The 18,489-nt window shown below is 43.2% G+C and overlaps 5 protein-coding genes across 5 annotated transcripts; 3 read left to right on the top strand and 2 right to left on the bottom strand.

Annotated features, from left to right (window-relative positions):
- Positions 1-1,892: 1,892 nt before the first annotated feature.
- On the top strand, positions 1,893-4,749 carry O0I10_001518 (uncharacterized protein; the record flags this gene model as incomplete). The annotated part of the gene is made up of 8 exons (XM_058481613.1): positions 1,893-2,024; positions 2,081-2,660; positions 2,767-2,900; positions 2,962-3,239; positions 3,298-3,520; positions 3,576-3,771; positions 3,830-4,606; positions 4,670-4,749. The coding sequence occupies 8 exons, from the start codon at positions 1,893-1,895 to the stop codon at positions 4,747-4,749; spliced, it is 2,400 nt and encodes a 799-aa protein (XP_058347470.1).
- A 667-nt stretch (positions 4,750-5,416) lies between these two features.
- O0I10_001517 (uncharacterized protein) lies at positions 5,417-5,851 on the top strand (the record flags this gene model as incomplete). The annotated part of the gene is made up of 3 exons (XM_058481612.1): positions 5,417-5,600; positions 5,662-5,778; positions 5,838-5,851. 3 exons carry the CDS (start codon positions 5,417-5,419, stop codon positions 5,849-5,851), a joined length of 315 nt encoding a protein of 104 aa, XP_058347469.1.
- Positions 5,852-5,938: 87 nt separating this feature from the next.
- Positions 5,939-6,703, bottom strand: O0I10_001516 (uncharacterized protein; the record flags this gene model as incomplete). Its single annotated transcript, XM_058481611.1, has 5 exons — positions 5,939-6,072; positions 6,134-6,257; positions 6,314-6,366; positions 6,438-6,557; positions 6,613-6,703. The coding sequence occupies 5 exons, from the start codon at positions 6,701-6,703 to the stop codon at positions 5,939-5,941; spliced, it is 522 nt and encodes a 173-aa protein (XP_058347468.1).
- Positions 6,704-6,900: 197 nt separating this feature from the next.
- O0I10_001515 (uncharacterized protein) lies at positions 6,901-9,352 on the bottom strand (the record flags this gene model as incomplete). The annotated part of the gene is made up of 4 exons (XM_058481610.1): positions 6,901-7,014; positions 7,083-7,646; positions 7,701-8,902; positions 8,968-9,352. The coding sequence occupies 4 exons, from the start codon at positions 9,350-9,352 to the stop codon at positions 6,901-6,903; spliced, it is 2,265 nt and encodes a 754-aa protein (XP_058347467.1).
- A 6,157-nt stretch (positions 9,353-15,509) lies between these two features.
- On the top strand, positions 15,510-18,330 carry O0I10_001514 (uncharacterized protein; the record flags this gene model as incomplete). The annotated part of the gene is made up of 15 exons (XM_058481609.1): positions 15,510-15,670; positions 15,723-15,800; positions 15,892-15,917; positions 15,991-16,094; positions 16,159-16,212; positions 16,349-16,404; positions 16,486-16,537; positions 16,611-16,657; positions 16,716-16,819; positions 16,886-16,977; positions 17,037-17,248; positions 17,315-17,487; positions 17,570-17,668; positions 17,721-17,978; positions 18,065-18,330. 15 exons carry the CDS (start codon positions 15,510-15,512, stop codon positions 18,328-18,330), a joined length of 1,782 nt encoding a protein of 593 aa, XP_058347466.1.
- Positions 18,331-18,489: the final 159 nt, after the last annotated feature.

Raw genomic sequence — 18,489 nt, 5'->3', positions numbered from 1 at the left:
TTCTTATCATAAGCCGTTTGCATGGATGATGGGGTTGTTGATCCTCCATCATGACGTTGAAGCTGTATGTAGTAGTAGTAGCATCATGGAAGGGACTATGAACAAGCACGCATCTATGCTGCTGTGCCCCACAATGAGTATGATCCAAGATAGGGATAGGATGTGGGTATTCAATGCATGATGAATAGTAGGCCATGTGCCAAAAGTCCAAGTCCAAGAAGAACAACATCCTATTATTCCTTGAGTTTCAACGTGCATGATGATGCCCTTGCCACGTAATCCTGTAGCCCTGGGGTATGTTACAATAGCCCCACAATCCAAAGTTGCGCTATTTTGCAAGGAGACTTGGCGAATCTCATACAGTGTACTCTTAGGTGTGAAGGGCAATGACATGCACGTGTGCTTCTTCTGATCAACAAGCTACATTGCTATTTACTCAGAAGCGCACGGTGCCTGCATATTATACTCCTATTATGTGGGTGTGGAAAAGATTAATATCGGGAGACAAGGATCATCCAAATTATATCATCATGGTCATGCATGTACATGAACATCCAATCCAATCTTCATCTCAGAGGTACATGTAATTGTACTCATTACAATCCAATGAGAAAGACAGCCCGAGGAGTCTCTTTTTTATCATAAGAACATAGCACAACAAGGGTCGATACTGGATTATGGGGTGGTTTTTTGCAGCCTATCCAGAAGACATTCTAAAGAATAGCCATGTTCCCAAAATAACAACCCAACAAGTTCTTCCCAAGATCTCCTTTAACTCTCGCTTTATGAGTTACTTGCCATGTATTATCCGGGCAATAACAACCTTACATGATCGTATGTGTAGCGTCACGTGTATTCAAGAAGACCTATTCCAATATAGACATGTCATTGATTGAATGTGTTACTCTATTGATGAGCTTCATGTAATGATTTGCAGTAGGTTTCGGAACATTGCAGCGGTGGGTTACCAAAGAGAGCAGGGAGCTTTCATCGAGTGATGCAGGGTGTTGCGTAGTAGTACTAGGGCTACTGCAAGTTCACACGCACATTTTCGTAAGGGTCGTGGATGATGTATAATAATGCATAGAGGACAATGATTGCATTGTACATTTGACAGCCGATCCATGATGTCGTACATGTACATACACACATCCCGATCGTACCTTTAGTTATCAGCGGTAATGGAAGATGTCGCTAACATTACTTCCCTCCATGATGATGATAAGGTACCTGGACTAGTGGAAATGAGAGCGACGGATAATGAAATACCATTGAATTGGCCGGGGAAACTAGTTATAAAGAAAGAGGATGATAGGAGTAACCTCGACGACTCGTTTCCACTTGCGGGAAGAGAACGTGTTGAACAATAATGCACCACCTTATATCCAAGGAGCTTATATACACATAGGCGGGAGAGAGAAAGAGGACAAGACAATACACACATGAATATCCGCCATCATGCTCCTCTTTGTCGTCGTCGTCTCTCCTTGTCAAGAAGAAATAACAAAAGAAGGTCGTCGAGAATGAAATAGGTACACGGCCTTATCAGTGTTTAATGAAGGGGCAATGATGTTGGGTGATGTACTACGTGTTTTTATATATGTGTGTATTGGGTTGACAATGACAAAGTAAAATGAAGGTGACCAACAGAATTGGGTTTTACGCACGATCTTTTTCACTTTAGGTGAGACATACGCACGCACTCGCCCCTTCCTTCCTTTTTGCTTCCCTCCTCTTTTGTTTCTTGTACTCCGGGCAAATCAAGAAAATCCCCTTGACAGCTAGATTCCGCTTCTCTTTTTCATTTTATTCTTTCTTTCATCTCTCATCTCTCTCTCTCTTTATTACTCTCCTTCTATCTTACTTCTTTTTCTTTAATTTGTTTGAGTTTCATGGCTGGCCTTGAGACTGTTTACGCCATCCACAGCTTTGAAGCCGAGAACCAGGATGAAATCGGCTTTTCGGCAGGTGAACCGATTGTCGTGGTTGAAAAGGACGAAGGTTACAATGACGGTTGGTGGCAGGTAAGCATACATAGCACCTACATTCCAATGCACGCAGCATGCTCATTGCATTCTAGGGTCGTAATGTACGTGGCGATGTTGGCTTGTTCCCAATGAACTACACCTCGTTTGAACCAAACGGCGCACCGACCACCACGGCACTTGAAAAGAAAATCCATTCACTTGAAGAAGCTATTTCCAAGATCCAAGTTTCCCCCTCGTCGCATAGCAATGTGCTCTCCTCACAACTACCAACACCATCCACATCCACGTCATCCACTGAAAGACAACTACGTGAACAACAGCAACAGCAACAACAACAACATGCAGCAACGGCATCAACATCATCATCACATGATATCCAAACATCACGTTCCATTCGTCGACCCATACCAAGTCGTGTTAATTCCACCATGACAACTTCATCCATGGATACAACTCAATCATCAATATCACCAGCTATGATGGTACGCCGTTCTACGCAACATGCTGTGTCTCGATCCCCTACGGCTGCATTCAAGAATACGCAAAAGGCACTTTCAGCAGCGCTGGAGTTACCTGAGCTTAAAGATAGTTCACCCGAGGAATGGGATATGGACCAAGTTACTGTATGGATGCATGCAATGGGTTTTAGCAATGTTGCAGAAAACTTTAAAGGTATTTGTTCGGATCAAGGGATGACAAAGGGATTGGGTAGAACCGGCCATTGTACTCAAACTTGTCTATTGTCTCTCCCATTTCCCCTTGTTTTCTCCTATTGAAGCACAAGAAATCACGGGTGATATTTTGATCGAGCTTACGCTCAATTCTCTCAAGGAATTGGATGTCAACACCTTTGGAAAGCGTTTCAGAATCCATAGCGCAATCACAGCTTTGCGTGCCTATTGCAACATTGATGTAAGTCCTATTTTGATTGATCCAATGATAATATTTTGCTCACCAACGAGATATCCATTAGGACGACTCTTATTTTGGTCGACCCTCAAGAGACAATGGATCGATCTATAGCGCATCTCAACCTGCAACACCTGGTAACGAATACGATTCCATGACCATGGCTTCTGAAGATCGCCAAAGTCGTTCAGGCTATTCGACCACAACAGGAGGCTCCTTGAGCAGCCGTCGCCATCACCATCATCATGCAACACTATCGGATGAAATGGGTGGTAGCAAAATGAATATTGGTCGTAAGCATATCCCAGCCGATACAGCAATGCGGATCAAACCTGTCAAATCGTAAGTTACCTAAAACGTCAATACAAGGAGTTGCTAACCTTACCATGGGCATGTATAGACGTGAGGTCACTCGCAGCTCATTCTCACCTACATCCAAGCCTCAAACCATTTTACCCGTTGCAAGCCGTACGTCATTGGACAGCATTGCACATCAATCAGCTGTGGACGTTCAGCCTGACATGGAAGGATGGCTCAGCAAACAAGGAGACAAATACAAGACTTGGAATCGACGTTGGTTTGTACTCAAAGGTCCCAACCTCTTTTATTTCAAGAGCCCAAGCGTAAGTTATCTTTTACACGCTATCCTTACTTTAGATTGACCCGTTATATATATAGGATGTACGCATGAAAGGAATTATCAATCTACGTGGATATCGTATTGTGTGTGATGAGACCATTTATGCTGGTAAATGGTGTTTCAAGGCTCAGCATGATCGTGAACGTACCTTTTTCTTTTACACCGACTCCGAATTTGGCATGAAAGCTTGGATCAAGGCATTAATGAAGGCCACTATTTCTCGAGATTATACAAGTGAGTGATCATCAATGACCTTTACGACGTATCATGGATACTCACAAATGATATAAAGCCCCTGTCATGTCATCTAGCACGATCCCAACGGTGTCATTGGATATTGCTCGTCGCATGAAACCACGCCCACCCTCCATGATTCTTTACAAAAAGGAGCATCGTCGACCCAAGACACCAAGTCTAGAATCAATTGATGATGAGGAGTATGCTGAAAGCTATAGCAATGGAATGATGTCAGCGGATGATGAACCAAGTGAATTGCTTACGCCTGAGAGTCTGGACTCTGCAAGTTTCGATTACGCCAACAATACCACCACCACCACTACCACTACCATCAAGGATTGCAGTATAGAAACGGGACACGAGCTTCAGGATTCGGGCTTTGATAGTACGCGTGGTGGTGGTCATTTATCTCCTGTTGTGGCACCTCCTCACCATCATCACCAACGTCCTCCTATTTACTTTAACGGCGACTGTGAAGATGATGATGACGACGACGACGACGATGAGTTGTATGGAGATGCACGAACACATGGTCTATCAGAGGAAATCACCGATGAAAGCTACATCAGTGCCCAAGAAGCCATGGGATCAACGGCTGACTACATCGAATGGATCCAACAACACATCAAACGCAAAATCTCTAGCTTGGATGAAATGCGATCAGGCGAGATCTTGATTGATCTTTTGGAAAATCTCAGCAAAAAAAGTGTTCGTCGACCACCTTCCATGACCAATGGCTCCGTCAATATGCAAATGCTTGATAACATTGTGGCTGCATTCAAGTTTATGGGCCGTGAAGGCGTGCAAGTGGATGGCCGCTATAGCATCAAAGGTATGTCACACCACCCACACAAATACAAGAATAGCTTTTTACTCATGCTGGATTTATTATTAGATGTGTTTGGGGGTAACGAGCCCAAAATCAAGGAAATGTTGGATGCTATTCGAGCATGGTCTGAAGGTCTTGCCCAATAGGACGACGACGACGACGCGCAAGATGACATGTTTTCAACCATTACTACTACTACATCATTATGCTTTGATTCTCCCTGATACACGAATACTTCCGCATTACTTTTTCTCCTCTTTTACGACTCCTTCTATTATTATCCTTCTTCCACATTATCTTTTGAAAATACCCTCACTAATGTTCTTCTATCTATTACCACCATCTATACCACCATCACCCAAAGCGTTTAATTTGTAGTTGCCTCCTCCTCCTTCTTTTGTTTCTATTTTCATCTTTTTGTTCCTTCGTCAATACAGATGAGATGACAACATGCCGTCTATAATGATGAGATTGGGTACAATGCATATGCATGTTATCCTATGACACCTTTGTGAGCCGATGTACTACATGACGTCGTTACGTATTGGATCATTGACTATATAGTAAAATGTTGCTTATTGATAGCAAGCACGATATTGGCTTGCCATTTATTTGAAATGAAAGGATCACCTATGATGTCTAGCATTCGAGATACACAAAACATCATCACAACGAGTCATGTGGGTAATGCCCGGATGCAAGATCATGCGTGTCACCTGTCATTGGTCCTGCGCTGCAATTCCGATTATAAGCTTGTGTTTGACAAACCTGTCTGTGCGGGGTAAACACTCTTGTATTTATATTCCCATTGCCATGGAAAGCAATGCACCTGCACGCTTTATAGCCTGCAACAATCAACACTGCAGCAAGAAATTCAAGTTTATTGATTTTGCTACTGTACATACAGTGGTTGACGGCCCTGATCCCCGAGACCATTTCGCCAATGAGCGCAATTTGCTAACATGGGTACGAGTGGGCATGGTGATGTGCCTCATTGGTAAGTTGGGACGTTGCTATGCATATACGATGACCACCCAAGATACTAATTCTTTTACAAGGGTTCATGACATTATTGGATTTAAGGACACAAGTCTTTGCACCTGCTCAATCCCTACCATGGGCAGGTGATACTCAACAACCTTTACGAATTCAAGTGGTGGCGTACATCTTTATCAGTCTTGGACTTATCAGCATTTGTGTGGCAATTGGTGTTTATTTTAAAAACATGCATCAGATTCTACATCGTAAGCTGGTGGTGGGACATGGATGGGCTGGATATACCATGACAGGCTTCGTTGTCCTGTTTGTGCTCTTTGTTATGGCTGCTGCTCTCTCCTAAGCGTTGGCCTGCTTGGAAGATGATCCTGACGGCTTCCGATCAAACATTCCCCAATAGGTAGACTTGACTTGATCCTGACCCTTCTTATCTTCTTGTTTGATCTTCGCTAACTCTTGCTTCACCAATTCATCTATACCACCACCTTATTAGTCTCTGTATCCCCTTTCCCTCCCAATACAAGAATACAATACCTGTAGGATTCTTTTTTTTCACTTCAGTCAAAAGCTCGATAGCTTTTTCAGTGTCGCCAAGTCGACCATATGCTTGTCCCATACGAAATTTGGCTTTGATATTGCTCTCATCAATCTTGTTGGCCTACATTGGATACGATGAGTATACTGCATACCCTATCCACTCCATCCATTATATACCTCGGTAGCATTCTTAAGGACACGTTCCCATTTATCCTGCTTTGCGAGAACAGCTGAATAAAGAAAAATGCGAGTTGAGACACATGCGTCGGGAAGTCGTATGGGCGTGGCATATCAATAGTACCAGTCATGTTGTTGTAAATCTTGACTAATTCCTCATCGGTATTCTTCTTGAGCTCGGCAGGAGGATTGGTACCACCCAATGTACGTAAATGAAGCAAGGCGTGATGGTAATTCTTCAGTGCTGGAAAGGGGTTGTTATAGATTAACTTTTCGTGTTCTTGCATTCCAGTGCTCACCTTCAGGATAGTCAGCCTTTTTGAATGCCTCATTGCCAGCAAGGCGGTAATCGACACCCTTTTTGAAGGTCTCCTCGGTATTACTATTCATGGTGGAGAAGGAGAAAGGAAGGCACAATCACACACACACGCACGCGCCACAAATTCACGCAATGCTGATGATTCGAGAACAATCACCACAGCTCAGCTTTGTATAACATCCACTCCATATCCATCATGTTTCCCATTAAAAGCCAAATTACCCACAACAATGAAATAAATGTAATTCAATGTATCTTGCATACTATGCTATAGGTGAGAGGGTGGTGTACGTGGTTCATTATCATCTTCGGATGAATCATTGTTGCTGTTCCCCTCCTCTTTATCCAAGTCGCTTCTTTGTTTTAATTCATCACCCTTTTCCTAAATAATACATCATCATCACGTGTTAGGTTGATGTATGACATCAAACATGTAACCAATCCACTTGCCTGCTCAACGTCTTGAGGTGGGATAACAGGAAGCCTATCGGGATAAGGCCGCTTGCCAAGTAACCTCTCCATGTCATCACGTGTAATCACTTCCTTGGAAAGCAAAAGCTCTGCCACCTTGACAATCGAATCCTTGTTCTCCTTCAATAATTGTGTGGTGCGTCGATGTGCTTCGCTCACAAGCTGACGAACTTGATCATCAATGATCTCGCCGGTGGCTTCAGAGTAAGGCTTTTGGAGTCGTTCTTGCTCATTTGGATCGACATAGGATAATGGGCCAACTTTGCTATTCATACCATACGTCCCCACTTGTGCATATGCCATCTTTGTCACTTTGAGTAAATCATTTTGTGCACCAGTCGTAATATCATTGAAAAAGATCTCCTCTGATACACGGCCACCAAGTGTCATACACATACGATCCATCAACTGCTTTGTCGAATACAAGTACTGATCGCCAGGCACGTATTGTGCATAACCAAGGGCTGATGACCCACGTGGAATGATTGATACTTTGAGAAGGGGATCGGCATACTCCAACATCCAACCCGCAATAGCATGACCCTAATAACATGTTGTCAGCATGATATTGGATAATGACTGGTATAGCTTTCTTACCGCTTCGTGATAAGCAATGGTCTTCTTTTCCTCTGGTGAAATGACACGTGATTTCTTCTCAATGCCTGCAATAACTCGTTCAATGGCTCGTTCAAAATCGATATCCGTCACTGCATCCTTTCTATCACGTGCTGCACCCAATGCTGCTTCATTGCATGTGTTTGATATGTCTGCACCCGAAAACCCAGGTGTCAATGCTGCTAGTCGTTCCCGTAATTTGTCGATATCATCTGAATGGATCTTGAGCCCACGCATGTGTACTTTGAAAATCTGAATACGTCCTTGTAAATCGGGTGGATCAATGGTGATATGGCGATCAAATCTTCCTGGTCGCATAAGTGCTGGATCCAATACATCAGGTCGATTGGTGCCTGCAAGTACCACCACATGTTCATGTGTCTCAAATCCATCCATTTCCACCAAGAGCTGATTCAATGTACTTTCTCGTTCATCGTTTCCACCAAATTGTCCTCCACGTCCACGTGCTTTACCAATGGCATCAATCTCGTCAATAAATATCATACAAGGGGCATTCTTCTTGGCTGTGGCAAACAAGTCGCGTACACGTGATGGACCCACACCCACAAACATTTCCAGGAATTCGGATCCTGATACACTGAAAAATGGCACACCAGCTTCGCCTGCAGTAGCCTTTGCTAAAAGCGTCTTGCCAGTGCCTGGAGGACCCGAGAGAATAGCACCTTTGGGAATCGTAGCACCGAGACGTTCATACACGGATGGATTCTTTAAGAATTTGACAAATTCCATCACTTCTTGCTTCGCTTCATCAGCACCTGCTACATCCTTGAATGTGACCTTGACAGCTGTTTCTTGATTGAACTTGCGTGCACGACTCTTGCCCATACCAAAGATGCCCCCTGGACCACCACCAGAACCTGCCGATCGTGCTGCATTCCTTCCAATGTATGCGAGAAAACCAATGATAATCAAGGATGGTGCAAGCTGCAAGAGTGCATCGAATAATGGTACTTCACGATGATAAGCGATAGGGATGTATTCATCAGATGGGATGCCTAATGCCTCTTGCTCCTTTTCCATCTTCCTTTCAAACGAATCCACTGATCCAATGCTGAAATACAATGCACCTGGATGGGGTCCAACAGTGTGTGCAGCTTCAGGTCGTAAATAAATACGCACAGCAGTGCCATTCACCACAACCAAGCGATCGACCAATCCCTTTTCTATATATAATTGTACAATGAGCCACCAAACTTCCACCCATCCATTTTATACCATCCATACATACCTAACAACTTTGTCTTGAACTCCTGCCAAGTCATTTCATGTGCTGCTTCTGAAGGCATGGTCATCCACCAAAGAAGAGTCGTACCCAATGCAATAGGTAACCATGGAATCTTGTTGCCTCCACCACCTCCAGGTAGTTGATCTTTATCATCCGGTCGCTTGTTGTCATTGTTGTTTTCTGGTTTCTTGGGATCTCGATCAAAGAACTTTTCAAATCCTTTGGGTATTTGGGGTCGACCAGAGAGTGATGCCATGGCGCGTGTCTGCATGATTTGATGGCTCGTGTAACATAATGGTGGAGCTGTACTAGTTCGCTGCAGCGATGCATAGCGACGAGGTGAAGAGCGACATTGTGTTTGTAATGTAGGTGCAATGCGTCGCCACATGAAGGTGTTGCTCAATCGATAAAAGTGAATGGGTGGACGGAAAAGAAATCGCCGAGCGTGATTGTGAGTGTGAGTGTGTGTGTGGAAAAGAAAATGAAACGAGTGCGGCGGTGCTTTGACACCTTGGGAATACATTACCAGCAGGACCCAGGTTGCCCAATCTTCTATTCCTCGTTCAATAGCTTGAGAGTAATGCATCGTATTATATCATGATCTCAAATAGTCGTGGTCATAATCGCTGTAATGGTGATCCTCTTGTTCATACGCATCATACAGTGAAATAGTCAACCTTGTTGGCTTGCATCCAATCCATCCACTGCAAATACAGTAACCTATATGAGCATCACGTCTCTTTGCAACGTTCTTCTATAGTTGACCCACCCTGTCGTTTTAATATGCCCATGCCACAGTCTCCAGGTAGCATTGGTCGTTTAACCCTGATCGGATCCCAACCCCCGTTGTCATGGCGACTGTTGCCGAAAGAAAGGGGAAGAATAAAATAGCGGAACTTGTGCATGGCTCAAGCGCCTGTACATGGTAAGCCTCGTGTGCTGCTGATACTTTTGCTGGATAAGAGAAAGTGGAAAGAGGAAAGGCAATGACGACACTTTGGCGTTGGTCCGGCCTATTAAGGACGTGCGTGAAAACAGTGACACATGCGATACAATGAATGATCCGGATGATAAGTTGTTGAAAGAAAAGAAGAGCAGTAGTATAGCTTAAGATGGAAGAATGTGCTTCAAATACACTCTGTTGTTTCTGGATTTTTATTCTCTGGAAGTACTTTACTAGTTATAATACAATGATAGGTGTTGTTGATAAATAATTCATTTGAAGTAAGCGTTGGGAGGATTGTGCATGTTAAGAAGAGAAAAAGAAATGGGTGTGGGAATCAAAGAAGTAACGAAAGTGGTGCAAAAGTAAAGAAAGAGTGTGTGGAATATGTGTAGGGAGTGGGAATCGAACCCGCGATTATGGTAACATGATCAAAAGAAAAAAAGCCAAAAAAGGAAGAGACAATTGGTTTCGATGACTTCCGTCATGTACTCACAGGGATGACCAACGCGAAGGTTTGTCTCACCATCCCCACCTCTGCGGGTTGGACCGGGGCCGCATACTAGAGGGAGCTTCAGGTTAGGGCCCGAAGCTGCTTTCGCTTTTTTGATTGGATTTTTAAGCCCGCCGAGGCCCTAAACACTCGGCGGATTACCAAGGTCTCATTTACTATAGGATTCGATCTACTTATATAATGGTTTTAGGGACCCCTTTTGTCAACTTGTGGGTCTCTTCATTTTCACACTTTTCCCCACCGTTGTACATGAAGCTACACCCGATTCCAATGTTTTTTATATCATTTTGACCGTAAAAATTGCTACAATTATATAAATGCAACTTTCTCTGGTGAAAAATGTGAACGTGGGTCAATCGCTTCAGATTTAAGGCAAACAGCTGCCTTCATCACGTGGAATTCCATGATTTCATCACCCAAAGGTGCCGGAGTACCGGCTCTTGTTTCATATCCCGCACAACCTTCACCACCATGTTACGGCTGCTGAACACACGTACTATGACCACAGCACTATAAGCAAGGTGGAGAGGTGAAATTGCATGTGATAATTACATACACACACACACGTCCTTAACAGGTTGTTGCATAAATGGGATGATGATTCCTTTATGAAGGTATGTAAGCATCCAATAATAGAGATGTATGAAAGTAATGGTTTATTGTGCAAATCATGCTGGGAGTAGGGGATGAGCTGCATAAAGATCCATCGACCCGGCCAAAGTGAAATCATGAATAGCACAATTATGAGGACTATGCATCAATGAAATACCTAGTAATGGCTATTCTTATTAATCCAAGTGTATGGTAATGTGGAGGTACACGTTCACAGCAGGCGGGGTGATGTAGATTGCATGAATTGAGAACAATGAGAGGCACAACAAAGAATCCATCTTTTCCCGCTTCACAAAAAGTATGGTAAGGCTACCTCCATTGACAAAGTACAAAGCACTAACTGCTGTCATTGTTGCCTTCAATGCACAGCTTCTTTGGGTGAGCAGGCCACACGATCCGTGGTTGATGGCGACACTTTCCAGTTGCAACAAGCACACGCGCGATCTACCTTTGACTTGAACTTCCATTCCAACACAACGCGTACGTTAATCGCTGCATTACTTTATTATTCAAGTTGGATGTTGTGATACTAAAAGTGTACTTGTAGTTTCTGTTCTCTCGTTTATACAAGATCCAAAGGGGAGTCGTGTGTATTCGTTCTATGGCTGTCACACAAGGAGAGGATTCGACGCATCTTTAAGCTACTTCTTTGGGTATGTTGACAAGAAAAGCAAATGCTGTGCTAGTCATCTTACAATGCGTTTATGGTAGATTGAACATGTTGTTGGATGTGGGTACCTCTGGCAGTATATGGAATACTATTTTCGCCGTCATCATCACCTTTTCATGCACCATTGCACGCGTCCTTGCCCACCAGCACACTACTACAAGATACTTTGTATTGCGTTCCACCCACTTACCAAGGTATATGAAAGAGAATGGATGGGGATATTGAATAAGAGGTGGTGATTAACAGTGATTATCATTCAATGAAGTGTACGACGTCATGTTCAGTGTGGATGATGCCATATCAGATATCAAGTACACCACAATGCAAGCAATCTTCAGCTGGTTGGGCTGCGATAGGGAATGATCAAAAACGAGATTGACCAACAGCCGGATGGAAAACGAAGCATTCAGCTGTGATCGCATGGCTATTTTCAATGAACTTATTGGATTTGCAATGGAGGGATGCAATCAAGTGCAGTGACGAGCTATCTAGGGATGTTGCTTTGGTTACTTTCGCGTAGTGAGCAAGAACGATGAAAACATATCATGTGGATGCGGCTGAGGATGATGATGGATTATGATGGTATTAACGAGAGGGTCATGGCTTTGACGAAGGATGGTTTACCGCTATGGATATGACATTGGAATATTCAAGTCAACTCACGCAGCAACTATTTTCCATCATGGATGAAGACTTTTATGACGGCAGCAACTAAGGATACGATGACACAATTATCCCTGTTGTTTTATGAGATTCACCCGTACATTATCCAATTTGCAATGCTGCCCCTTTATCGTACTTCTTTCATAAACATCTTCATTACCGTGATGTGCTATTCTTCGACTTTATCATTGCATGAAAACTGTATTCAACATAACATTTAGAAGCTTGTCATATTATCAGCTCATGGTATGTACGAGGTGTGGATCACTTGATTGGTTTCTGGATTGGAAGGGGAAATAGAAGTTTGAATGTCGGAAAGCGGGATTGGATCATCCTATTGTGATGCTTTTGTTCCTTCGTCATAACATTGCTACATTCGCTAAAGCGTCCTGGTTCACATGCTGACAGGCAAAAACAGTGGCAATTCTTGAACGTTTGGATTGCAAAAGATGTTACAGTGTATTCGAAAGTGATGATGCCAAACGTGTGTTTGATGATTGTTACAGAAGCATGGCTCATTGTAAGCTTAATTCATTATGTTCAAGGAAGAATGAGATGTGATACAATGTGGAGCGAGCACATGAACAACATACCATATGTGCCTATGACAATCTTCAGGTAACGCTATCTTACACAACCTTACATAAGACGAACTATTCCACACGGCTATCATAATAGGCGGACCTTGCTATAATAGAGTGGAGGATCAGTCATGCACCCTTCGCCAATAGGATTGGCCTTTCACCGATTGTCCATCATTCCCATCTTTGAACTTCCTTGATCCGAGAGGTTTTGACCGAGTTACGCTCAAGCACAGAAACATCATCCAAAAGTACAAAATCACTTTGGAAAGTAATATGTAAACTGCTACTTGATAACCCATTCAACCCATTCTCCATTGTTGCCCAATCCAATGCATGTGAACGATTGTCCTGTTCCAGCCCATCATGTCCATCCTTCAACTTTCTTGATCCGATGGGATTTGACTGAAAAACGCTCAAACAAAGAAATGTCGATTCAACCTGCATTTGATTTCCACTCCTTCCACTCTCACAACTTCTTGTCTCTTCCTCCCATTCTCAACTATTGCCCCATCCAAGTACAATTACCACCTGCAAACGATTGTCCTGCTTCAACCCATGTTATCCTACAACTCTCTTGATCCGAAAGTCATTGACTGAATGGCAAGTCCATGGCGTGGACACAGCCATCCCATTCTACTTCAACACACGCTCTTGCACACTCCTCTACCATGACCAAGTGTAACAGCATTCATTCCAGCAGTTGCTATCAGCTACGTCTTTACTTCATTGTCTCTAGCAGCGTTCTTTACTTGCAGCAACTTGGCTTACAGCCTTCCTTTACGTGGACAGCAGATAGCCATTGTATAGAAGCAGCTTTGTTGCGCTTGTGTAACTTGTTTCAATACACACGGATGCCTATGCCTATGCCTATGGATATGGATATGGATATGGATATGGATATGGATATGGATATGGATATGGATATGGATATGGGGGATGGAAGGAACTGGGTACAATGTAGCCATGGATTTGCTTCATCCAAAAAAAGGCACTGGGAGTTGGCTTTTGGATCACCAATATTGCATTCAATAAACGTTTCTATATCCCATTCCCTATGATGCTTTATAGCTATTCATCTTACTATCACATGTGCATCTACCAGCCTTTTTTATGACAAACAATCTCTTTATCGTACGAAAGAGTGATATGTATTTGGTGAAATCCATGCGTGAGCGCTTGTGCAACGCACCTATGTTGGAAGATGCCCGAAAAAGGAAGACCGGTAGAAGTAGTGGTGAGGGAGGTGGTGGAGTGGATCACATTAATCATAACGCTACTGGGATCAATCGTCTTTCCCTTTACTTACGAAAAGCAGCATCATGATGCACTTGTTCTTCATTCCAAGACCTGGCAAGCTCATCATCCACCGATAGCCGTTATAAAAACAACGTCCTCCAATCATCTTTTTGTCCAGCTCTTGATGCGCATTTCACTTGTGTCAATTCACCTACATTTTTATGATTTGGACTGGAGCAAGTGTGCTGAATCGTTCAATTGTAGTACGGCATGTATCATAATGACGCATTCATACCAGCATCCAAACTTCTCTTCTATCTTCTCCTCACCCTACGTGTTTTATACATCCATTTCTCAATGTATGATCAGCACTTGTACACCTACAACGTTCTGTACAAGCATGGATTGGAAAAACTCAAGAGTGCACTAAGCTCGATATAGCATTTATATGTGTAATAAGAAATCGTGCAAAAAGCAATACACCAAGCACGTCAGAGAAGCTGTTCCTGACGCCACTCCAATCCATCAACTTTGATCACCTTTATTGCAGCCGATACACCCTTCCATTTGTATGCACGTTTTTAGTGGCTATACCTTGGTTGTTATGTTATGGCAACACATCCATGAGAGGAAAACTAGTCATCTCTTTAGCCAATCTAAGGATTTATGCATTGTCGAGCGTGTAAACAAAATGGTGTAACAATCCGCATTTGTATAATTTTTGTCCCATCATCCTATCCCCGCGTCATCGGCCTCGATGTTAAAACCCATATCCAGCGTCTCCATCTATGTTGAACACAGATCAACAACGATCATGTTTACTACCTATATCGCACCAAAATCCTTTTGCGATATGCAACCCCTATCATCTATGTGTGTTAGACAAAGATAGCAAAAGCCACTTTAACGTCAAGAGCTAAAATCTTGAATGTCTCAGTCCGGGCCTTCGGCAATAATTTGCCCGAAGGTGATAGATCGCAGCAATCTCCCACTCGACGCATTTCATCCATCAATTGAATTGATACTTGGCGGGTATACCTCATAAGATAATGCACGTATATAGGATTCTTTATACAAGGCCATAATTCTACGACTGCTATATGCTTGTTATCAAAATCCTCGGCCAAAGGAGTTGATTTGCGATTCGCAAGTAGCGCATGAATCAATCTTGTGCCACTCAAGCCTTGGCGGAAGTCTTGACTGGGTTACGGCGGATCAAAAAAATCGTAAAGTTGACCCGATTTGTTATTTATGTAGCCCTCTTTCTTTTGCACTTCTTCCCACTCTCCTCTGCTGTTTTATCTACCCCACTCGTAAATTAGCATGGAAGTCGACGAGAAAACCATTGTCAGCGATAGGTCGACCCCGGAAAATGAAGCTGGTCATTCAACTGAGAAACCAGTATCCGAAAAACGTCGTCGTTGGAATCGCATTATCGTGTTCTTCTCCCTTCAGCTTTCGCTTTTCTTGGCAGCATTAGACAAGTAAGCGCCTTGATGTCTTGATATCCATACAATTGCTCACATTACTTTAAAGCACGATCGTTGCAACCTCGTTACCAAGAATCGGATCCGAATTTCAACAAATGGCTATATCAGCTTGGGTAGTCAATAGGTGAGTCAGGGCACTTTTATTATGGGGTTCCTTGGTGCACCATTCTTGTTGAAGCGCATGTCAATGCTTATCATTCTATACACCATTTTAGTTATATCCTAACGTTGGATTCATTTCGTACGTATACGCGACGATCTCGATAACAAGTTTATTCCATGATCTGTCAACTTAATCTCTCTCGCTCCTGTAGAGCCGTTGTTTTCGAAATTCTCCGACATCTTTGGTCGCAAGTACGTGTTGGTGGTTGGCATCATCGTGTTTTTGCTAGGCTCGGTCTTGTGCGGCGTATCGAAGGTAGGGAAAGACCATATGACAAAAGAAAGCTAAAGTACCAATAATTATACCGACAACGATATAGACCATGCTCATGCTTATCATATGCCGTGCGGTCCAGGGCATTGGTGCTGCCAGTGTAAGTAGTGATGTGGTTCTTGGTTTATGACAAGGAAGGAAGGTTGCTCACACACCCTCTTGTTATAGATCTTCTCAATGGTAAAAAGACCAACCCAATCGTATTACGAGGCGAATCAAGCTGACCGCTAGAGTAGGTTTTTGTTATTATCTCTGATCTTGTTCCTTTGGAGAAACGAGGAAGTTATCAAGGGTAAGGATGTTCAATGATCAGCCCATGTTGCCTATAGGTCTATATTTCACACCACTAACGGGATGCTTTCTACTATTTCAGCATCGTCAATGCTGTTTTTGCCGTTGCAAGTGTATTCGGCCCACTGATTGGAGTAAGTGTGAAAATAATACCAGGACACAAATCCCCACCGCAGTGTGTAACATGTTCTCGTTGATGCCGATTAGGGTAGTTTAACCGATTACGTTTCATGGCGTTGGAACTTTTACATCAAGTACGTGTGCCTTTTACTCAAATCAGCAATGACGCTTACATACGATCATGAATCATAGCCTTCCCATTGGTGGTGTTGCCGTCGTTATCCTTGTGATCTTTTTGCATCTACCTATGGAAAAGCAAGATCTAAAAACAAAACTCAAGCGTGTGGATTATGCAGGTACATATGATGATGGAGTTGTGTGGGGTATGCATGGCTGTATACTAACATGGCAATGCGAAAAAGGCAATTTCCTGGTCTTGGCAGCAGCCACGCTACTCTTACTGGCCATGAACTTTGGTGGTCAAACATTCCCATGGAAATCGGCAGCCGTGATTGTATGTACCACCATTATCTTCATCATGATTTCAAGATTACTGATTGGTATGTGACGCAGGTGCCTTTCGTTTTGGTGGGTGTCTTGGTTGCACTGCTGGTTGTGGTGGAAATCAAGTATGCAAGAGAGCCATTGTTGCCCCCAAGACTATTCAAGAACCGCTCTGTTGTCAGCGTCTTGATAGCGAATGTGTTCTTTGGCCTCACATTCTTTGCAGCTGTATACTACTTGCCAATCTATTTCCAAATCGTACGCGGTGATACGGCAATGTGGTAAGATTTTCAAGTTTTAATTCAGCAAGTTTATTTGTATTTTAAACATTGCTTTCACTATTGTAGGAGCGGCATTCGGCTGATCCCTATGCAGATGATGATTTGCGTCTTCTCTACCGCTGCTGGTTTCTTTATTTCAAAGTTTGGGATCTATCGACCTCTTATCACCATTGGCATGACATTGCTCACGCTATGCATTGGATTGATTTCGCTATTTGACGTGGACACAAATTGGTCGAGTAAGTATTGCGTGCATGGTGTGGGGAAAGAATTGGGCCAAGAATGGTAATGGTGACAATGGATTTTCTTTTGATTCTATAGTGATCTATGGTATTACCGTTATTGGTGGTACCGGAATGGGATTAATGTTTTCGTCAACCATCATTGCGTTGCAAGCAGCAGTGGAGACAAAGGACATTGGTAAGTGCTCATTCTAAATGATAATGGATTTTACTAAGGAACATGTGCTTAGCCGTGGTAACGGGTTTGAACAATTTTTCACGGGTCCTTGGTGGTGCACTTGGTGTAGCCATCGCATCCGCTGTTTTAAACTCTTTTCTGCAAAAGAACTTGCCTGGGGTGCTACCTGAGCAGTATGTGCTAGAGGTGTTTAATTCGCCAGAGTATATACGCAATGGTCTTCCAGAAGAATACATACATCTTGCAACGGAGGTGTATGTCGAGTCGCTTCGATATGTGTGGTACATCTTGATTGCCATGTCCAGTGTTGGTACGTGTCCCGAACATCCGAGAAAGTGTGCTAGACTCTTTGTTCTTTGGATCATTAACGGAGTATGGATCATGTTCTCCTTTTAGGTTTGTTGAGCTCCTTTTTCACCAAGCATCATCCATTGCGTCGTCCTCCACCTCCACAGCCTGCTGCTGATAATGCAGCTAACGGTAGCCATGGCAACGGCAACCATGGCAACGACAACCATAGCAGCGACAATGGCAATAGCAATACCGCTACTGATACCGACGCTGAAAACGTCGCCAACAATGACACATCTTCAGAACATCACGTTGCTGTGGAGATTAATAACAAGCCTGAATCAGTGCCCCAGGCGTCGTGTCGGGGTTAATGACAAGCAACATGCACCACGTATCATATACCTACAGCATCTGTACACTATTTAAGCATTTGTACCATTAGTAATTTACATTCATATAAAAAGCACATGTTGTAATAGAGAATAGCCGCCTTGTCAATGCGTGGACTGAGTTTTTATTGGGCGTAATAT

The sequence above is a fragment of the Lichtheimia ornata genome (genome assembly GCF_029851405.1).
Source record: "Lichtheimia ornata isolate CBS 291.66 chromosome Unknown scaffold00004, whole genome shotgun sequence".
NCBI lineage: Eukaryota > Fungi > Mucoromycota > Mucoromycetes > Mucorales > Lichtheimiaceae > Lichtheimia > Lichtheimia ornata.
Note: the sequence above shows the minus strand (reverse complement) of the source record. Positions and strands in the feature narration are given on the sequence as shown.